The 20065-nt window shown below is 43.5% G+C and overlaps 1 protein-coding gene across 1 annotated transcript in view; it reads left to right on the forward strand.

Moving 5' to 3' along the window:
- Positions 1-20065, forward strand: part of KIF26B (kinesin family member 26B) — a 587401-nt gene that overhangs the window by 520157 nt on the left and 47179 nt on the right. The window contains exon 10 of the mRNA XM_075531356.1: positions 3080-3239. Within this exon, the coding sequence (XP_075387471.1) occupies positions 3080-3239 (160 nt within the window). The remainder of the gene's footprint in view (positions 1-3079; positions 3240-20065) is intronic.

Consider the following 20065-nt stretch of genomic DNA (forward strand, 5'->3'; position numbering starts at 1 on the left):
ACTGCACAACTCTTTCCCATGCGCTTGAATCACTGCACTGTGTGGAATGGGACCTACATGTCACTGAAAGATCATGGGATTTTCTCATAAGCCTTTGAAGCCCCTCTTGGTTAGTTTCAATTATCCCGTCATTTCCGGCATTATTTTCCTGCTTCTTTTCATGTCTGGTTATCATTTAAAAATATTATTTTGTGTTTTCCGTGGAAGTTTACACATCAAATTATGTTCTATTTGACAATCTCTACAAATAATTCCGTGCTATTAATGACATTTTTTCAGTGTCAGCTTTCTTTGTAATTATATTCTGGTTTTGCTATTTAAAGTACTTTTAGATGCCTTTCCCCTTCTAATCTCATCTTTGCTTTAGAGTAATTGTTTCTTTGGGCCCCACATTCTTTTGGTACCCCCCCCCCAAAAAAGCCAGAATAGCTCTGGGCTATTCTGTGCCTGACTTCCCCACGAGGCAAGCATCCAGCAACTCACTCTGAGTTGGTGCACCCAGTGGCATTACCTGGGAAGGTTCTCTGTGGTCACAGTGAATTTTTTCGTGAAAGCAGTTTCACTTGAACCTCATTTTCTGTATGTGGCTGTGAAATTTTGTTTCCTGCTTGGAACAAATGCCGCAGAAACTGTTGTGATGTTGAAAACATTTACAAGGACAACACTACAGGAAGAACGCAAGTGTATGAGGGGTTTTCTCATTTCCAAAAAGGTGAAATGTTGGTTGATGACAAACCTTGTTCTGGACATCCATCGGCTTCCTGAACAGGTGAAAATGTCGACTCAGTGCATTTGGAGTTCAATCCACCAAGTCAAATGTTAATCAAGGTTTCTATTTAGAGGTTCTGGAGCGATAGCTTAACTGTGCCGCACGAAGAAGGCCTGACCTGTGGAAGTGGGGGGACTGGTTTTGCCACCACGGCAATGCACCTGCTCACGCAGCCATCTAATGCTCTTTTTGGGGACGAAAAAACAGCATGCCTCTCTTGCCCCGTGCACCTTACTCACCTACCTCGCTACGTGTGACTTCTTTTTGTTTCTGTGAATGATGTGACAACATAGAAAAGGTGGGGGAAAATGAGGGAGGCGTTGTCAAGCCGTCCAAACAGATGAGTTTGAAAAATGTTTCCAACAATGGAACCACAGATTTGACAAATGTATTAAGTGTAATAAGAGAGTACTTTGAAGGTGATAAGGTTGCTTTGCAAAAAAATAAAATTAAATACATAGCTTTGGTGAGAAAAACCCTGGTTTTTTTTTGGGGGGTACCCCCTCGTAGATGTGTGTGCTTTAAAAAAATTTTAATGGAGTAACATTTTCAGGAGTAACATCCTTTATTTTGTGTGCCAGTCCTTTATTTCACTCAAAGGTGGCCTCTGGATAGTTTAAGTTCAGGGTCAAAGAGTATATAAAGGTGATAGGCTTAGGGTATCTTCTAAACTCCATTGGCCAGGAAGTCTGGACTTCTTAATTTGAGTTCTATTCCATGTTCCTTTTTTTTATATCACGGCCCACCTATTGTGTCCCTGATCAGCGTGGTCAGTAATGTTAATTGAGCACATGTAGGTCTTCTGGTCTCAGGGTAGATGAAACTGGTTTGTGTAGGTTATTGACCTTGTAGGCTAGTTTCTTATTTTAAAACGTGGTTTTCTTCTTCCTCACTCGCTGGTAATGAGCAGAGAATAATAACTGTATCTTAGATGCCCACTTACAAGCCTTTAAGACTCTTGTTACTACTCACCCTACTAAAATGCAGAACAGAAATGTTTGTTCTGTATTATGCCAGTCAACTGGGTTTTCTCATGATACTAAGCTCCCAAGTCTCCAAACACAGAAAATCAAGATGTTTACTCATGTCTAAGAAGTATCTCTAATTGTGTCCTCTAGATGCATGCACACATATGTCTATAGCTGTACTTACCCATACACATATATACCTATAGGGCTACATGTTATTAGCGTACACTCAAACTTCGGTGGTATTTTGTGTTGTTGGCAGAGTATATGTGTCATGTTTTTATTACCAACCTCCTTTTCTCTTGTGCACTTCTTTAGTGACGTCCGTTAGGTTGATCGCACTGTGCTCATTGCCCCCATATTTGATGCTACTGTTCCCATGATCGAAACAGCACGCATATTTTATCCAGAGTAATTTCCCCGCCCCTCGCACCCACCCCTGTGCGGGTCTCCAGATCGCTCTGCTCTGTAGTCCTCTGTCCTGGACTTACAGCTCTAGTTTCACCATTCAGGGAGTTCCACCCGTGGGTTCCCTCTCTGTGAACTACAGTCTAGAAATTCTCTCAAGGAAATAGCAGGAACAAGTGTAGTGTTCAGCTGAATTGTTTCTCAAATCTCAATATCCACAGTCCCCTAATATTCTGTGTCTTCTAAGCGATCATCTCCCACATTTTGTTTGCTTTTTGGTTATTTCAACTAACAGAGTAAGCTTGGTCTCTAGGCCAGAAGTACTCCTGAGTGCATTTCCGGGTTTCTGTGCACTCCGTTATAAAATAAGCACACCAGTATTTAGCTCATGATTGTGTCAAAGGAAGTGGATGAGATTAACATGTGTGTGGCACTTGGCAAATGTGGGGGTCTTTTTTGGCTCTGTAACCAATCGCAGTTTCCTCCTGAATTTTCCCTGCGTTATCTTCTGGATTCCTGGCTAAGCTTTATAGGCCAGGCTCCCTGCAGATTATCAATCATGAACCACTGATGTTTTAACTGGAGCAATTTCAGGACTCTGTAATCCAAAGAACATTGAAGGACAAATCTGATCTTTCTTAAATTAGACATTTCCTTCCTTGGAATCCCATTCATTCAAACTATAGGGATTATTCATGTGCTTCAAGCAAGAATGTCAGTAGTTTTGAGAAGGTGGTGGATTTAAGAGGAGGCGTCCTCTTAATCTGTCATCTCAACATGATTTTGTTGGAGTTTCCCATTAGGTCATGCGCTTTATCTTTTACTTCCCCTTTTCTTTTTTCCATCAGATTTCCCAAGGAGCTACATGGAGAACATGACTACTTGCCAGAATCTAACCACTTCTTTCTTCTCTTCTCTCCTCTCTTCATGGTAGTGTCTGGAGGACGAAGCCGCTTGCACCTCATTGACCTTGGCAGTTGCGTGAAAGCCCTGAGCAAGAATCGGGAAGGTGGCTCAGGGCTGTGCCTCTCCTTGTCTGCCCTGGGCAATGTCATCCTGGCCCTAGTCAATGGGAGCAAACACATCCCATACAAGTAAGTGGCTCTGCAGAGTAAGCACGGTGCCAGGGCTGGATGTGGACCGCATGGTCCAGTGACCTTCACAGAGGGGCATCTGGAACACACTGGTCACACTGTGTCAGCAACCAGCCTTAGATAGCATGGTGTGACACATAATCTTCCAAATGCAACAACTTCAGGCTGCTCAGATCCAAGACGTGACTACAGGGTGCAAAAGAAAATGATCTTTGTTGAACTTGGTCTCTAATCAAAATTGCCCTTGTTGACTTATTGCCATAGTCTTGCGAGCAACAGACAGAAGAAGTTTGACCTTGAGGGGGGGGGGCTGCCAGATTTAGCCAACGAAAGCACAGGATATCCTATTAAATTTCATGTAAACAGCAAATACTTTCTTATGAATTCCCAATAAAGCACAGGGCATATGGGAATTCTGTATTTTATCGGATAGCCCTACTTCATCGCTTTTGAAACTTGGGAAATGTCTACCCACTAGCCCATGCAAATGTTTATTCCACCTCCAGGATTCTGTGCCTTCTTTCCATCACAGCACCGAGACGATGAACTTAGAGCTGCTCCTATGTCTGGCACAGGCCACAGACAGAGCATCTGTGTCTAGGAATGGCCCATCCTGGAGCCACCTCCTCCCACCGTCACCCCAACTCAACTTTGCCATTCAAAGTGACAGTGGGGAGAGGGAGCCCCGCTGGTTTGTCAGGAGACTGCCAAGGCCCAGCTGTGCCACTTATTAAGTTTATGAACCACCACAACTAGAATGGGATTAGAGCCATATATTTACCTACACCATAGGGATAGTATAAGACTCTGAGCAATACAATGTGTATAAGAGGTTCTTTGTAGACTATAGAACACTGTGATTTGTAATCAATATTGATCATGTAGTTGAGCCTACTTCCCTATCTATTTAAATGGAAATACTTTCTACTGTAAGTAGAATTGCCATAAATATTAAGCAAATAAACATCACATCATTTTTTAATCTGTAAAATCCTAGAAATTGTAGGTCACTGTTATGTAGGAGGGATAAGGTAAGTCTTGCATTTGGTTCTAGCCCAAGGTTCTCAGTGAGTCCTTGAGTTCTCCTTCCTCTCTGTCCTAAGTTGATGCCACGTTCCCCAACGAAACTCTCTTTCTCCACCAGGCATGGCATCACTAGATTAACTTTAGAAACTTCAATGTAGATTATTATTTTGTCTAAATTCTGAGAGTTAGGAATTTCAAGTTGTTTAAACTTAGAAATGTTTTTTTACAATTCTTTATTGGGCCCTTTTTTCTCTAAGAGAAAAAACTTCAAGCTGAATGTTTATAGATTTACTCAGTTCCATTTCTGCAATTGAATAAACTCAGTTTGTAATGATAACGAAAAGGGTCTAGCGTGGTACCATCAGGCTTGGAGACCTTAGAAAGAGTTATTGGCCCTGATCAGCTCTCCTATCCACGAAAAAGGGAAACTATTAATGTGGTAACTTATTACATGATATGCACATACCATTCTAAATACCATCTTAAATGGAGACAATAACTGATGGCATGGTTTACTGGGGACAGGGGTGGGAGGGTAAAGGGAATTGGGGAACAACTAGTGAATGCGGGAGGGGGAAGGGAGCACTAGAACTGGTTGTGATGATGTCTCTACAGCTCTGTTCAAAAGCAACTTAACTATGGAAGTAATGACTTGTGAATTTCATATCAGTAAAATGATTTTTAAAATCAGTATCATCTCACTGTGAGGTAGTTATTTGATTTATGTATGTCTCGTGTTGTATATAACTGAGACATGCTTAATATATACATGTCAAACTGATATTAGAAGAGGAATTGGTGAGCATAAAATTATGTTTACTTTAGATAAAGTTACTTGCTTTGGGTTAGAGTTGGTGTGTTAGTCCCGGTAGGCTAGATAAGCAAATTCATGGACACTCATATGTGTATAATAAAGAGCTTTATATACAAAAGCAATTGAATATTCAGAAAACATCCCAGCCCAGTCCAGATCGAGTCCATAAGTCTGATATTTGCCCATATGTCCGATTCCAATCTATAAAAGCCTCTTTAGACTCAAAATTACATACAATGATGCTGAATGCAGGAAGATCACAGGCCAGTGGGTGCAAAGTCTTGTGGATCCAGGGGTGGTAGAAGTATCTCAGTGCTGGCAGGGGTCTCCACATGGCTGCTCCAGCTCCCAGGGCATGGGCTCTATCAGCATAGTGCCATGTGTCTTGTCAGTAGAGCATCTCTCAGAGAGTGAGCAGAGAGAGAGTGTCTCCTGCCTCCAAGAAGGAAATACAGGAGGTTCCCAGAATCCTCAGGAGTTCCCAGAATCCTCAGGAGAAGGCCATGCCCACCCAGAGGCCTCATTGGCTATATCCTGATTGACAGGGTAAACTCCACCTCTTCACCCTTAATCTTCAAATTGACAGCAGATTATGTAATTACCACAGTTGAGCTTAATTATAAACAAATAAAGAAACATTAGTTAAAACATTAAGAATTAGTTTGATTGGTAGTTGAGTGCCTCTTATTAATTTAAGCACAAGTACTACTATCAGCCAGCCTAATGACCAGCCTTCTACCCCCCTGGGTAGGCTATCAGAGTGTGAAACCTAGTTTAGGGCTGTCTAAAGAAACAGAAACCCGTAAGAGAGGTGTGTGGTGTGTGTGTTGTTTTATTTGCTATCAAGGCTGCCCAAGACTCGGAGGCCCGATGCACAAGCGAAGGAAACACTCGCTGTCCTGCACTAACTCACCCCATGATGGCCTGTAGATCAGCCTGGTGTGATTCTGAGGGATTTCATCCACTGATACTCTGAAGTGTTCACCATGTTTTTGTTTTTTTTTGTTTTTTTAACCTTGATCTGGATACAGTTGAAACCTATTCAGCATCCGAGCAACATACAAGCCTCTACTAACAGAAGGAGGTGATTAAGAGCAAGATTTTGAGGAGTAGGCTCACATGATCGTGGGGACTGGAAAATCCACATCTATTGGTCAGGAAATAGCCTGGAAATTCTGGCAGTGTTGTGTCCAAAATTGGTGGGTTGGGAATTGAGCAGTGGGAGAAAGGAATTCTAGCATAGTGTCTAGCCTCATTGTCGCTGCCACCATTGGACTGCTGAATACAAGGTCAGTGGTTCAAACCCACCAACCGTTACAGCCTTAGAAACCCTTTATAGGGTCACTATGAGTCATAATTGACTAGATGGTAGTGCAATGTGGGTTCCGTTTATCTTTAGAGGGACAAGTCTGTCCTGTTCTCAAGGGTCTCTCTGAGTTGGCGTCCACTAGATGGCAGTGAGTTTGAACAATCCTATGGGACAGACTGGAACTACTACCCCAGTGTGTTTCCTAGACTAACTCCTGATGGAAGTAGAAAATCTTGTCCTTCACCCATGGAGCAGCTGGTGGTTCCTAACTGCTGACCTTGCAGTTAGCAACCCAATGCGTAGTTCACTATGTCACCAGGACTCCTGGAGGGTCGCTATGAATCAGAATCAATGGGATGGCAAGGAGTTTTGGTTTAGTTTTGGAGACATGTGCAGACTTACCATAACTGCTATGTCAACATAAGTTCCATCAATAGCCTCCATTTTGGTTTCAACCTAATTAAGCCATTGGACCCTTGTGTACAGCCTTGGACCCTTGGACCAGTCTCTCCATCCCTGCCTGACACGCCTCATCGCGATCTTGCTGGGTTGCCTATTTCTTGCAGCCAAGAAATATGGTGGCCTGGCAGTCCAGCCCTGTATGTTCTCCCCAAATATTTATTTTCCACTGCATTTGTACAACCCAGTTGTCTCACACACACACACACACACACACACACACACAGTCCTTATTGGCCGTCATGTTTATAAGCTTTCTAAGACTCTTACTATATACATCATCTTCTCCAATTCATTCATTCAGTATTTGGCTACAACATACATTCAATATTTGGTATCTGGAGTTTATCATCTGCAAAGTGATGAATCAACTGGAAACTAGACCCTCTATTAAGGTATAGGAAAACGAGGTAAAGATGGATTTGAATTGATGGGAAAAAGCAAAACTGCATCACTTTTTCACAGCATTGGAGACTCGGCTGTTCTGCCAACCTGCCCCTGCTCCCCACATGCCAACCCCCTCCCCCCCATCAAGCTCTGTAATGTCTTCGCTGCCTGTGCTGGGCACAGCAGGGGGGCTCCGCACAGCAGGAAGGCCCAGATTTCTTTGATCAATTTACTCCTCCCTCTCAAGCCACATTGTGCATCATTTTGTTGGCATATTAAGCACCTTTCACAGTGTCAAACCCAAGGGGAAGTTGGCAGGCCCCTCTTCTTCTTGCTCACTTATGGGGGAGAGGGGCTGAAAATCAGACCTCATGTTCTCTCCCCACCAAAATACACGAAAACCATGACTGCTTCATTTGTCACCCCAGACAGCTCCGTGCTCGGAACCTGCGTTACTTGTGCTTGCTTCTGGGAAATTAACTGGTATGTGCACAGAGGGGCTGCAGCCCATCCACATTTCTCGTCATCATTCCATCAGGCCATTTGTCATGTGAGCAAGCCAGAAAGTGAGTTTGGATTCATTGCCGGTCCCAGGCACTCCCCTGGGCACTCTAGATGTGCCCTGAATGGTTTTGACTTTGAGAATGATATTTCCTTTGTAGATGACAGACATGGCGGAGGAACTGGTTCCCAGCCGCAGCCATCACGCTGCGCAGGACTGCTGGCCAATCCGAGTGCCATAAATCAGTCCTAAATGGGGAAGCCATTCAGAAGAGCATGCGGGGACAACAGGGAGGCCACCCAGGAGTGCACCTCCATCAGTGTTACACAGACAGGCTGCTCTGAGACCGTACTAACTTTGGGCAACTCTCTTCTGCCGTAAGCTGCCAGGGTTGTGGGCATTTTGACAGTGCTTTTGCAACCCCCCTTCCACGGCCCATTTGTTTCCTGTCCCTTACCACGTCTGGTGAGCTGAAGTGATGAGTCTTCCCATTATAAAGATTAAAAAAAAGGGAGGGGTTAAAGATATTGAAATGAATTCCTACGTCTCCAAACCAGGGTTCCAGACAGACGGCACTGGGCTTGGCCCCCAAAAGAGCCACCACAAAAAATGTGACCTTGGCTACAGTGCTGCTACATTCCAGCTGGCCCTTCTCACTCAGAAACCACGGAGGCTCCCCACTCACGGCACCCTAGAAGCCAGGGTAGAACTGCCACCTGTGGGTTTCTCTCTCAGAGAGGCTGGTGATTTTGAACTGCTGATCTTGTGGTGAGCAGCCCAACCCCTAACCCACTGTGCCACCAGGGCTCCGACCGTGCTAGTGGCCCCATCTGGAGACTCAAAAATCCGAGCTACCACTCAGTTCTCTCAAAAGAGAACATTGTGTCCCGTTCCGGTATCCCCTTCTGAGGAAGCCCGCCCTTCATCCTGTGCTCCTTAAGCCCGTTCACGTGCAGTGGGAACCGCTGCTTCATCGGCTCCAGGGAACTGTTTGCTTACTTGTCCACAGGATTCTTTTTCTCCATTTATAAACAATGGCTCTTTTCTACTGCCTTGGCTCCCCGGTGGAGTGGCTGGGTGGTGCAGTGTTGGCATGCTCAGCTGCCACGGAGAGGTGCCTCCGGAGAAACGCACTTCCCCAGATGAAGCCATGGTGAACTTGGTGCAGCAGGTTTCTCCTCTGACACCCTGGGGTCCATCACCCAGAGTGGGCGAGCTCCCATAGTCGTGGGTGCTGACTGCCCTGGAGCAAGAGCTCGTGGAACATCCCTCTGAGAGAGGCAGCTCATGGAACATCCCTCTGAGACAGGCACATGCTGTGTCAACTAGAAAAATGCCTCTTCGTCACAAGCCCATGACGGAAGTTAAGTGAGACCTTCCTCCTCTTTTACAGGTTTGCTCTGTGGGTCAGACCCAGACCTAATCCCGACTTGCACAGATCAGTCACTGGCAGCCTCAGGGGCTCAGACAGCCGTGCTGACTTCACGGCACCCCCTCCTTCCAGCAGGAAAAAAAAAATCACTGTAAGAAAGCATGTGGACCCCGGGGCAGTCTGACTACAAGCAGGCACTCCGAGCAGGCCCCACTCTGGACGCCACCACCAGCATGTGTGACAGGAGCACTAGGGAGGAGTGGGAGGGGAAGAGGTTCATTCCTAGGAAACCAGCAGTATCAGAACACCCAAAGTTGCTCCCCCGGCCCGTCACACCCTGAAGGAGCACACAGGACAGAGTCGAACTGCTCCAAGATCTCCTTATGGAAACAGACGGCCACCTCTTTCCCCTATGCAACGGCTGGTGGGTTCAAAGCACTGCACGTCCACTTAGCAGCAGGGTGCTTACTCACTGAGGTACCAGAGACTCAACCTCAAGTCGGTTCCTTGGGAGGAAATGGCATTTTCTCAGTGGAGGCAGCTGATGAAACTGTTAGCACCTCCTTTCACCCCACAGGAAGTGAGGGCTCGAGGCCTGCAAGGGGCCTGAAGGATCTCACTAAGGCTTTTTCAGTACCAGCATCTCTGATGTAGGCAGGGCAGGCGCTATTCCATGATGCCTTGGGCAGCGGTTTCTCCTGGTCCCCGTGTATGTAGTGAGTCGAAAGCAACAGTTGATGTCAAGTGTATTCTGACTCACGGCTGCCCCATCGATGGCAGAGTAGAACTGTGCTCTGCAGGGCTTTCAGTAGCTGCATTGTTTGGAAGTCGTTTGCCAAACCCTTCTTTTGAGGGGCTTCTGAACATACTTGAACTGCTGACCTCTATGTCAGCTGCCAAGTGCAAAAGCTGTTTGGACCAGGAGGTAGTAGTGGGTTCGTCTCTGCTTTCTCTATAGTGGGAAACCTATGAAAATCTGAGAAGCTGGAGAAGGGAGCTTGCGATTGATGTTAACTTGAACATTCAGCATCTCTGGTGAAGACCTGAACTTCACGCAGGATAAAAGAACTGTTCCTCTGGACGCAAGTGATATTATTTACATTTAAATGGAAATTAGACATACTTGCCAGGGAAAATGCAAAAGGATGATCAGTTCTCCAGCTTTACCTGAGATAAAATGTAACCGGAATTTCTGTGTAGGAATCTGTGCATGAGAAGGAGTGAGAGAGAGAGAGGCGTAGTTTGCATCCTTTAAGCACACATTAATGTTAGACTATCTTCTCCTGATTTACAGGGAGAACGTCAATTTAGAACATTTGCACCAACTCCAGATAGCAGTTTATAGCATTCCCTGTTTAGAAATAAAATAACGAATGTCTTAGGTTGCCAGGCAACTGCAGCAATAATCATTCTTGTTATTGCTGCTTCCCAAACATCCATTTTTCTACATGTGAATGATTGTTAGGGTGCACAGAAAGTGAGTTCTGGAAATCACCTGGACAGACTCCTTCCTAGGAACCCCATTCTTTATGAGATTGTAGCATTCCTCGCCATCTTTTTTTCTTGCCTCCCCGCTCTGTTTGTTTCCCTGGCCAGTGGCATTCTTATATATAATTATAGAAATATCCAGGGATTGTCATTATTTTCTAAAGAGCCCAAGCAGCTAGTAACTAACTGCCAGTAAACTAACTCTGCCGAGGCCCAGTACACAAACCAGCCAGCATGAGCTGAGACCATGTGGGGATCAGCTGAGAGTCCCCAGTCAAGGGTTGTCCTGCCACTGTACGGACATGTAAACTTTACCACATCAGTCTTCTTGGGAAGACCACTTTGCGCACCCCCTCAGAGCTTCACTGAAATTGTCCTCGACACAATGATAATCTCTTAGCATTAAAGTCACGCTTCACTTTTTTGGCTTTGTGGGTTCATCGGAGCTAGTCCTTATTTGATAAACGGCTGTGATGGTTTAAGTACTGAGTAGAAGTTAGGAGGCTCTTTCCTTTCCCTTTGAACGTTTCAAAAAGCCTTCATCCTTTATGTTCCATGTCTGAGGTTACTATCACATCATTTGTCTTTGTTTTCAACTAAAATTTTAATGTGTTTTCAATGAAGGTGTACACTGCCAATTAGATTTTCATTTAACAATTTCTGTAAAACTTGTTCAGTGACATTGGTTACATCATTTTTTTAATTCTAAAAGAATGCAGAAGATAATTTAAAAACACATTAAAATGGGTTAACAGGTAAACAAATAATAAGATGTTACATTTTGACCTAGCTATATCTGCAGTAATGCACATTCTGGTGTATTCTGTCTGAAGGCAGGGATTTTCCCATGCCTAATCAATGGTCCTAAGGTATTCAATGGAAGCTTACTTATTCCCTGTGACATATTTGGAATTGGATTTGGGGCTATCACTGTCATTCAGAACCTTCTACAAACTGGGTGCTCAGAATTTAAGCTCTAAAACAACTCCCTCTTCTGATCTTGGATTTTGTTATTTACAATCCTTGGATCACACAGGCTGGCGTGCTTCTCTTAACTGTCATCTCCCTTAGATGGTCATATATATTAATACAAGTGTTTAAGACTCCAGACGCTTTTCTTTCTGATAGCTGGGCACCATATGATCTTCGCCACATTCTGCTGCTTATCTTTAGGGATCCCTTCATGAGAGTTAGTATTGAGCAGGGCCACATCATAAGAACTGGTTGTTCTTAGGTGAGGGCTTACAGGTGAATGCAAGCTCAAAACCCGTTCTTATATCTAAGGTGTATAGATATCCTTGTTCCACCTGAGTGGCAGCACTATCAGGTTTTTTGAGGGATGCTTTAAGTGACCTCCATGAGGCCTTTAGTAATTCTAGTAATAATATAATTAAACTAGCCCATAGTACAGTATTTAGACTGTTGTTGAGATGGGGGAATATTGGTATGGGGAAATGCTTTAGACTAAATTACATGGGATGTTTCATTATACATCTTAAAATTTTAGTGACTGAATCCTGATTAAGAAAACAAGGAGACTTACACACAGGGTGCTAAGTTCAGTAACACTCATCAACTATGGCAGAACTGTGTCTGCAGAGCTAAGACATATCTTAGAAAGCTTATATAAATATAAAAGAATATATTAATATAATATATATATATATATATTTGAAAGTGTCAAGTATATGGGAGTCTTAATTAGCCTAGTGTTGGGCAACCTCAAAAGGAAAAGGTTAGAACCAAAGTCTGATGATTTCCATTTCCATGACCGTAGAGTAGCCATCTTCCTCTTCTCTCTTTAGGGTGTGACAGGTGTAAGTCCAAAGTGATCCTACTCACTACCATCGAATGCTGACTCATAGTGACCCTATAAGACAAGGTAGAACTGCCCCTGTGGTTTTTGAGACTGTAACTTTACAGGAGTAGAAAGCTCCCTCTTCCTCCCACAGAACCACGGGTGGTTTCAAGCTGCCAACCTTGTGGATCACAGCCCAATGAGGAGCCACTGTGTTGTCAGGGCTCCTCCAAGATGATAAAGATTCCTAATGTATGAGCTTGTAGGAACATAATTTGTATTCATTCCAAAAAAAGATTATCCAAGAAAAATGAAATTATTAAACAATAAATAGCATTAATATCAGATTAAAGTAAAATTTTGTTGAAGATCCTTCAGCAACAGTTGCAGCAGTACATTGACAGGGAACTACCAGAGGTTCAAGATGGATTCAAAAGAGGACATGGGATGAGGGATAGTATTGTTGGTGTTGAATGGTTCTTAGCTCAAAGTAGAAAATGCTAGAAAACTGTTTGCTTTTACTTTATTAACTATGCAAAGGCAATTTACTGTGTGGCTCATAGAAAACTATAGATGCCTTTGAGAAAAACATTGTGCTTATGCAGAACCTATACATAAATCAAGAGGCAGCTGTTGGAACAAAAGAAGGGGATACTAAGTGGTTTCAAATCAGGAAAGGTGTCAGAATTGTAAGCTGTCACCACAGTCCTTCCATCTGTGTGCTGAGCACATACTCCAAGAAACGACTATTTGAAGAAGAATGTGGCCTCAGGATTTGGGAAAGGACGGCTTATTAAACAACCTATGATATGCAAGTGATACAGCCTTGCTCTCTGAAAACAAGAGAACTTCAAGTACCTGCTGATGAAGATCAAGGAGTGTAGCTATCATAATGAATTGTACCTCACTGTGAAGAAAACAAAAATGCTCACAACTGAGCCAATAGATAACATTATGACAAATGGAGAGCAGATTGAAATTGTCAGGGATATTTTTCTTGCTCGGACCCATAATCAAGGTTCATGGAAGCAGCAGTCAAGAAATCAAACACGATGTTGCATTAGGAAAGTCTGTTGCACGTTACCTCTTTAAAGGGTTGAAGAGCAAAGATATCATTTTAAGGACTGAGGTGCACCTGACCCATGGTATTCTCAGTTGCCTCACAAGCCAGTGAAGGTTGGATGTTGAGTACAGAAGACTTCAGAAGAATTGATGCATTTGAATTATGGCATTGTCAAAGATCGTGGACACACCATGGACTGCCAGAACAAACAAATCTGTCTTGGAAGAAGTACAACCAAAATGCTCTTTAGAATCAAGGACAGCAAGGCTTCGTTGCATGTACTTTGAACATGTGATCAGCAGAGACCAGTCCCTGGAAAAGGACATCATGCTTGAGAAAGTAGAAGGCAGTGAAGAGAAAGACCCTTGATGCGGTAGACGGCTGCAGTGGCTGCCACAATGCTGAGGATGGTGCAGGACCGGCAGTGTTTCGTCCTGTTGAACATGCGGTCGCTAAGTCTTGGAACCAACTTGATGGCATCTAATAGCAATAGCAACATAGAGAAAAGGAGAAAATAATTCCCTATACTTTTCTGAATTTTCATCCCATTCCAGGCAGTTAGCTTGGTGCTCAAATAAACTCTAAATAGCGGTTATTTTACAATACGAACCTGATGTTAGTAGCTCACAGTCACTGTTCTTATATATCAGGAACTCTTTTGAATCCTTTGTTGTTGTTGTTGTTGTTAGGTGCCATCGAGTCAGTTCTGACCCATAGTGACCCTGATGCACAACAGAACGAAGCATTACCTGGTCCTGTGCCGTCCTCACAATCATCCCCATGCTTACTCAGTATTTAGTTCTGACACCTACTTGATGCAGTAGGGAAGCACTGTCTTGCTAGTGTCTGTTTTACAGATGTACAAACCGGGGCACAGAGAAGTTAAGGAACTTGTCTAAGTTTACAGAAATAGTAGGTAGCAGAGCTGCTCCATTGCCTCCTGTTAGATTACCACTACTTATCACTGTGGCTGGAATATTGTTGGATTCAGTTAGTATACATTGCAATAACCAATGAGATAGGAGAATGGATCAAATATATATATATATGACTTAATTGTGCATAATATATAAATGAGACAGTGTGGACCCCAAAGGTTAGACCACTCATGGTCAGCTTATAGGTTCTGTGTTAGGCAGGATTCTCTAGAGAAACAAAGCCAGGACACACTATATATATATAAAAGCTTACACAACCAGAAGGAATATAGTGGCTAATTAGACCACACAGCAGTACAGAGAACTCAGTTCAATTCACTTTCGTGGTACAGTTAATATACTGAAGGTCCTTCAACTCAAGCAGGCTGCCAGTCCAAGGTCAAGGAAGCAGACAGCAAGTCTGCCCTTAGGCATGACAGGCAAAGTCAGCCTGCAGGCAGCAGACAGCAGGAGTTGAGGGGTTAGGGAGGACCAAGAGTCAATATTGTGAGAGCTGAGGGAAGCAGGTCCCATTGGGGTCTCGAGATGTACACATGGTCAACATGATCCGACAGTCTTGAGCTCAAGTGATGTATGCACCAGCAGCATGGTGAAGCATGTCTTGATGGAACCTCAGGGATGCACAGCAAGAGAACATGATCCATGGGTTGGCTCGACCCACAGTAGCGCAGCATGTGGTTGAGACAAATGACCAGCTCAGGCAGCTGAGCACTGGTCTGATCACCAGGGAGAAAGGGAGTGCCTTGGAAAGCCATTTATCTTGTCGCCCTCCAGTCAAGCTGCAACCTGATTTAACTGCCCAGGTGTTCCTATGGAGGCCTAGTTGGCACAAATACCTAACCATCACAGGTTCCATCTTAATCTCCTGGTCTCATCTTTTCTGATAGCTTAAGTGGAACCAACCGTTTGAACCTTATGCTGGTCAAGAATAGAGTAGAGTAGAATGGGAAACAAACCTCCCTTTCAGAGACTAAATTACTCCTGAAAACGAACTGAGGAATGCCATGTAGGAATGTTAAAACTGAAGAGACTCCTAACTTGGAATCCATGTGAAGAGCTGGAAGAGGAAGTTACATTGAGGGCCTAAGAGTTTAAGTCCTTAGGTTTCAGTTCACGTCATGAGTCTTTGTTTTGTTCTTTAATTTCAGTGACTGTTCTTGTAGAAAAGCATGGATATTCATAAAGCCATTTTGCTTGCTCCAGTAATGGGGAAAACAAGGATTCTGGGACATGTCTGCATGAGAAACCACACCAAGGCCTCTTGGTAAACCTGGGTGAGCTCCATCTGAGGATGTGTCCGTTTTCCACGATGACAAACGATGCACTCCACACATCCTGTGAATGAGCAGACTTGGCAGTTACAGCATGCCCCTGGGCCCCAGGGGAGGGCCACTGAGCAGTTTCTATTACCCATCCACTTCCCATGGCCGGAAGTGAGAGACAGTTTAGCAAGTTGAAACCAATACTCTCATATTTGAGAATGCCCATGGTTCAAGGCAGATTGTGTGAACTTGGTTTCTAGGGGCTAGAAAGAAAAACAGGAAGGGAAAAAAAAAGACTGAGCCCATTGTAGACTAATTTTCATCAGTGAAACCAAAGAACATGCGGTTGTAATTTTCATGTAGTGCCATGTGTGTTTAGTACAAAAGGAATGAGCGTGGTTTGTGTGTTTGAGCTGGTATTATGGTGAAGCGGTCTAGAAGATGGGTGTCAGAAATTTGAGCAGGGTGCATCTTCTGTGCCTGCTCTAAGCGCTGCTTCCCGTAGTCACGCCTCTGCTGATAAGACAGAGTCCCCATCACTCCTCATTCAGCATGTTCTATCCAGGGCACGGAGGCATTTCTCAGTGAATAGATTGCTGTCAGAAGAGGCGAGGTTCTCACCCAGGTTGTGCTGTGAAGTTTTCCTGAGTACAGGAAAGGCAGCGAAGGGACAGGCGAGAGGTGTGGGTGATGCCCGGGCTGTCAGAGCTCGAGATAATGAGCTTTCTCAAGCACCTGGCTAATAATAGAAGCTTTGGAAATTGCCACAATTGGCAGATGTGAGAGTAAACCTATCAGTGGGAATTTGTAAAGTTTCTTCACATTCGGTTCCCAGCGAAGTATGTGCCGTCAAATGTCTGTGAGTCTTAAAAGAGATGGATTACAACATGGGCCAGTGGAACTGATCCTGAGCCGAAACCGGGCGAGATAGGGCTCCGTGTCTGTGGTAACTCCTTCAGAAAGATCTGCTTTACCAACAAAAGTGAAATTGTTCGAACACAGTCAACCCTGTATCACATATTGATCTGGCATTGTCATAGCTTTCCAACTGTTCTTGACTTTAAAATATGCATCTCTTTTGGCCAAGTAGACTACAGTCCATCGCCAGTACATTGACTCTGACTTAGGGAAATTCTGTGAGCGTCAGAATAAAATTCTGCTCCCTAGGGATTTCTTGACCGATTCTTGCCAGATCTTTCTGAGGTGCCTCTGGGTAGACTTTAAGTACACAAGCTTTCAGTTAACAGCCAGGCACATTAACCAATTGTACCATGCAGGGACCCTGCCTGTCTAGCTTATCATTACCTTTTATTAAAATGAAAGCCCTGGTGGAGAAGTGGTTATATGTGGGGCTGCCAAGCACAATGTCAGCAGTTTGAAACCACCAGCGACACCACAGGAGAAAGAAGAGACTTTCCACTTCTGTAAAGAGGCGCAGTCTCATAAGCCCACTGGGACAGTTCAACCCTGTCCTATAGGGTCGCTATAAGTCTCGCAATGGACTCAATGGTGGTGAGTTGGGTTTTTTAAATTATTATTAAAATGGAGCCTGCATGTATTTAGTCAGTAATTCTTGATGGCTAATGTATAGAGACACTGCCTGATGCAGATATTTAATTGATGAATTCAACCCTAAGTACTGTATACACACAAAGGTAACAATTTAAAGAGGCAAGTGAATCTACCTGCCGCTTCACTCAGCTGGCCCATGTGCCCAAGAATGGGCCTGAGGTTGTGGTCACGTGCTGCTAGACTCTCAGTTGAATCTGTGTATCCTACTGGCCCAGGAATTATTCATATATTTTAAGCTATATATTTTCTATGTCAAGTGGCCTTCAAATACAAATCAAATAGTGCTCAAAGAAATAGCCATGTGTGCCAGTACTGCAGTGAAGCTTATCTGTGTTGGACTTAAGGTTTTCTTCCAAAGAGATTTTCAAGGATAATCATGATGACAGTAATTTCACCTTACCCTGTAAGATTTATCTTAAGATTGAACTCTGTTATAATCAGTAAGGAGGCTCTGACCCACAGAAACTAGTTTGTGAGTTTAAGGAACTGATTCAAGTCCAAGTCCAATTGAGGCTACCAAATACAGGAAATGATTTAAGGAATATATACAAGGGGGGGTCCCCCTCCAAAAAAAATGGAATTGTGCTGGGAGGAGTAAAGCTTTCGCAGTACTCATTTTTCCTGCTAGGTGAGCATCGAGCAACTCACTCTGAGTTAGTGCACCCAGTGGCGTTGCCCGGGAAGGTTCTCTACGGTCACCGTGAATTTTTTCATGGACGCAGTTTCGCTTGAACAGCGTTTTGTTTGTTTGTTTTGTGATAGCTGATTTAAAAGAATAGCACGTAGCTGTGAAATTTTGTTTCCTCCTTGGGAAAAATGCTGCGGAAACTGCTGTGATGATGAACACAGCTTACATGGATAGCGCTGTGGGAAACACTCAAGTGTATGAGTGGTTTTCTCGTTTTGAAAGAGGTGAAATGTCAATTGATGGCAAACCTTGTTCTGGACATACATCAACTTCCTGAACGGATGAAAATGTCAACTCATAGTGCATTTGGAGTCTGGTCAGACCGTTAATCAAACTTTCTATTTAGAAGCTTTAAAAAGATTGCATAACAATGTGCAACCAAAAAAGGCCTGATTTGTGGAAGACAGGGACTGGTTTTGCCACAACAATGCACCTGCTTGTGCAGCCATCTCAGTGTACCAGGTTTGGGCAAAAAAAAACAAAACAAACAAACAACAGCATGCCTCTCTTGCCCCACACACTTACTCACCTGACCTCACTCCCTGAAACTTCTTTTTGTTTCCATGAATGAAGAGGGACATGAAAGGACAGCAATTTGACAATGGAGAGAGGTAAAGAAAAAAAATTAACAGAGGTGCTGTCAGCCACCCAAACATGAATTTGAAAAATGTTTCCAAGAATGGAATCTCAGATTTGATAAATGTATTAAGTGTAATGGAGAGTACTTTGAAGGTGATAAGATTGTTTTGTAGAAAAGTTTTAAATGCATAGCTTTGGGGAAAAAAAGTTTTTTCTTTTTTTTTTGTATACACCTTTGTATGTTGCGGTATATCTCCACGTTCTGCTGTTCACTTCTTCAATTCACTTACTTATTCATTCAAAATATTTATTAGATTCCCACAATATACAAGGCACGGGATTATAGCAGAAAATAACACATGATTTCCACTCTGGGCAACCTGCAGTCTTATGTGGGTGCAGACATCCAACCACTGAGTGCAATACCTGACGTAACGTGCTAAACTTCCATTGAAGGAGAAGGGGCCACATGAGGATAGGGGGTCAGGACAATTGTTGAAAGGGTTTTCCGGGCAGAAGTGAATCAGCAGTGCTCTCTTCCTCTATACCCATTTATTCCCCATTCTCGCCGATTTACATTTTCCAAAGCTCCCAGTCCATAAATGCCTGAGCTGCTCGCTCACAGCTGTCCTGTTACTCTCTTCCGTGATGTAGATTCTGTCTGACACAAATCAAGATAAACTGCACCAAACCTAGACTCTGAGTCCACAACTAATCATGAGTTATCCTTAATTATAGCTAACATCATGCCTCAAATCATCTCACTGCCAGAAGAAAACATCAAGCAGGAGGGCTTTGGGTTGGTCCAAGGCCAGTGCACAGAGAGCCTGAGATGCCCTTGGGCACCATAGGGCCCCTGATTATTCAAGGGTAGCTGGATGGAGGCACAATTAGGCCTTGGAAGGAATTGAGCATACAAATGACTTGGGGCTTAATTCATTAGAAACTGTCTTGAGCTTTAATAGAACTTCAATCAGAGTATCCAACCATAAATTCTCACCTGTTTCACAACTGGTTCAGGCTCAATTGAGCATTAATAGATTTTTTTCCCGCCCATGTAGATGAGGTGATAATTCATTTTGTGTGTAATTGAACAAGTTTAAATAGTTCTATATGTGAAGCAGTTAAGTTGTACCAAATTGTCTATTATATCCAGTAATTCTTTAACTAAAAGAGAACTGAATTTCATTTTGATACAGTAAAAAGAAAAATTGGAGATGGATACAGAAACTCCATTACTAGCTTGAGAAGTAGTATACTTTAAGAACCTTTAGAGGAAAACTACTCCAATTGCTATTTATGTTCATTTGTTCTTACCATCCTTTCTTGTATTCCTCCTTACTAGTGACCTTTTGGTAGAATTTAATTCCTGACCAATGCGTCTCGTGGGCAGCTACCTCCCACCTGCATGGAGGTTTCAGAGAACAAAGGCCTGGCAATTTCTGAAAACCATTCGCAGAAAGCCCTGTGTATCACAACAGTTAGCTCCATAATTCATCATTCAGTTCTATTGTATGAGGTGGCCATGAGTCAGGGTCAATGGATGGCAGATTTATGGTGGTGCTGTTG

This window comes from Tenrec ecaudatus, chromosome 1 (assembly GCF_050624435.1).
Source record: "Tenrec ecaudatus isolate mTenEca1 chromosome 1, mTenEca1.hap1, whole genome shotgun sequence".
In the NCBI taxonomy this organism is placed as follows: domain Eukaryota; kingdom Metazoa; phylum Chordata; class Mammalia; order Afrosoricida; family Tenrecidae; genus Tenrec; species Tenrec ecaudatus.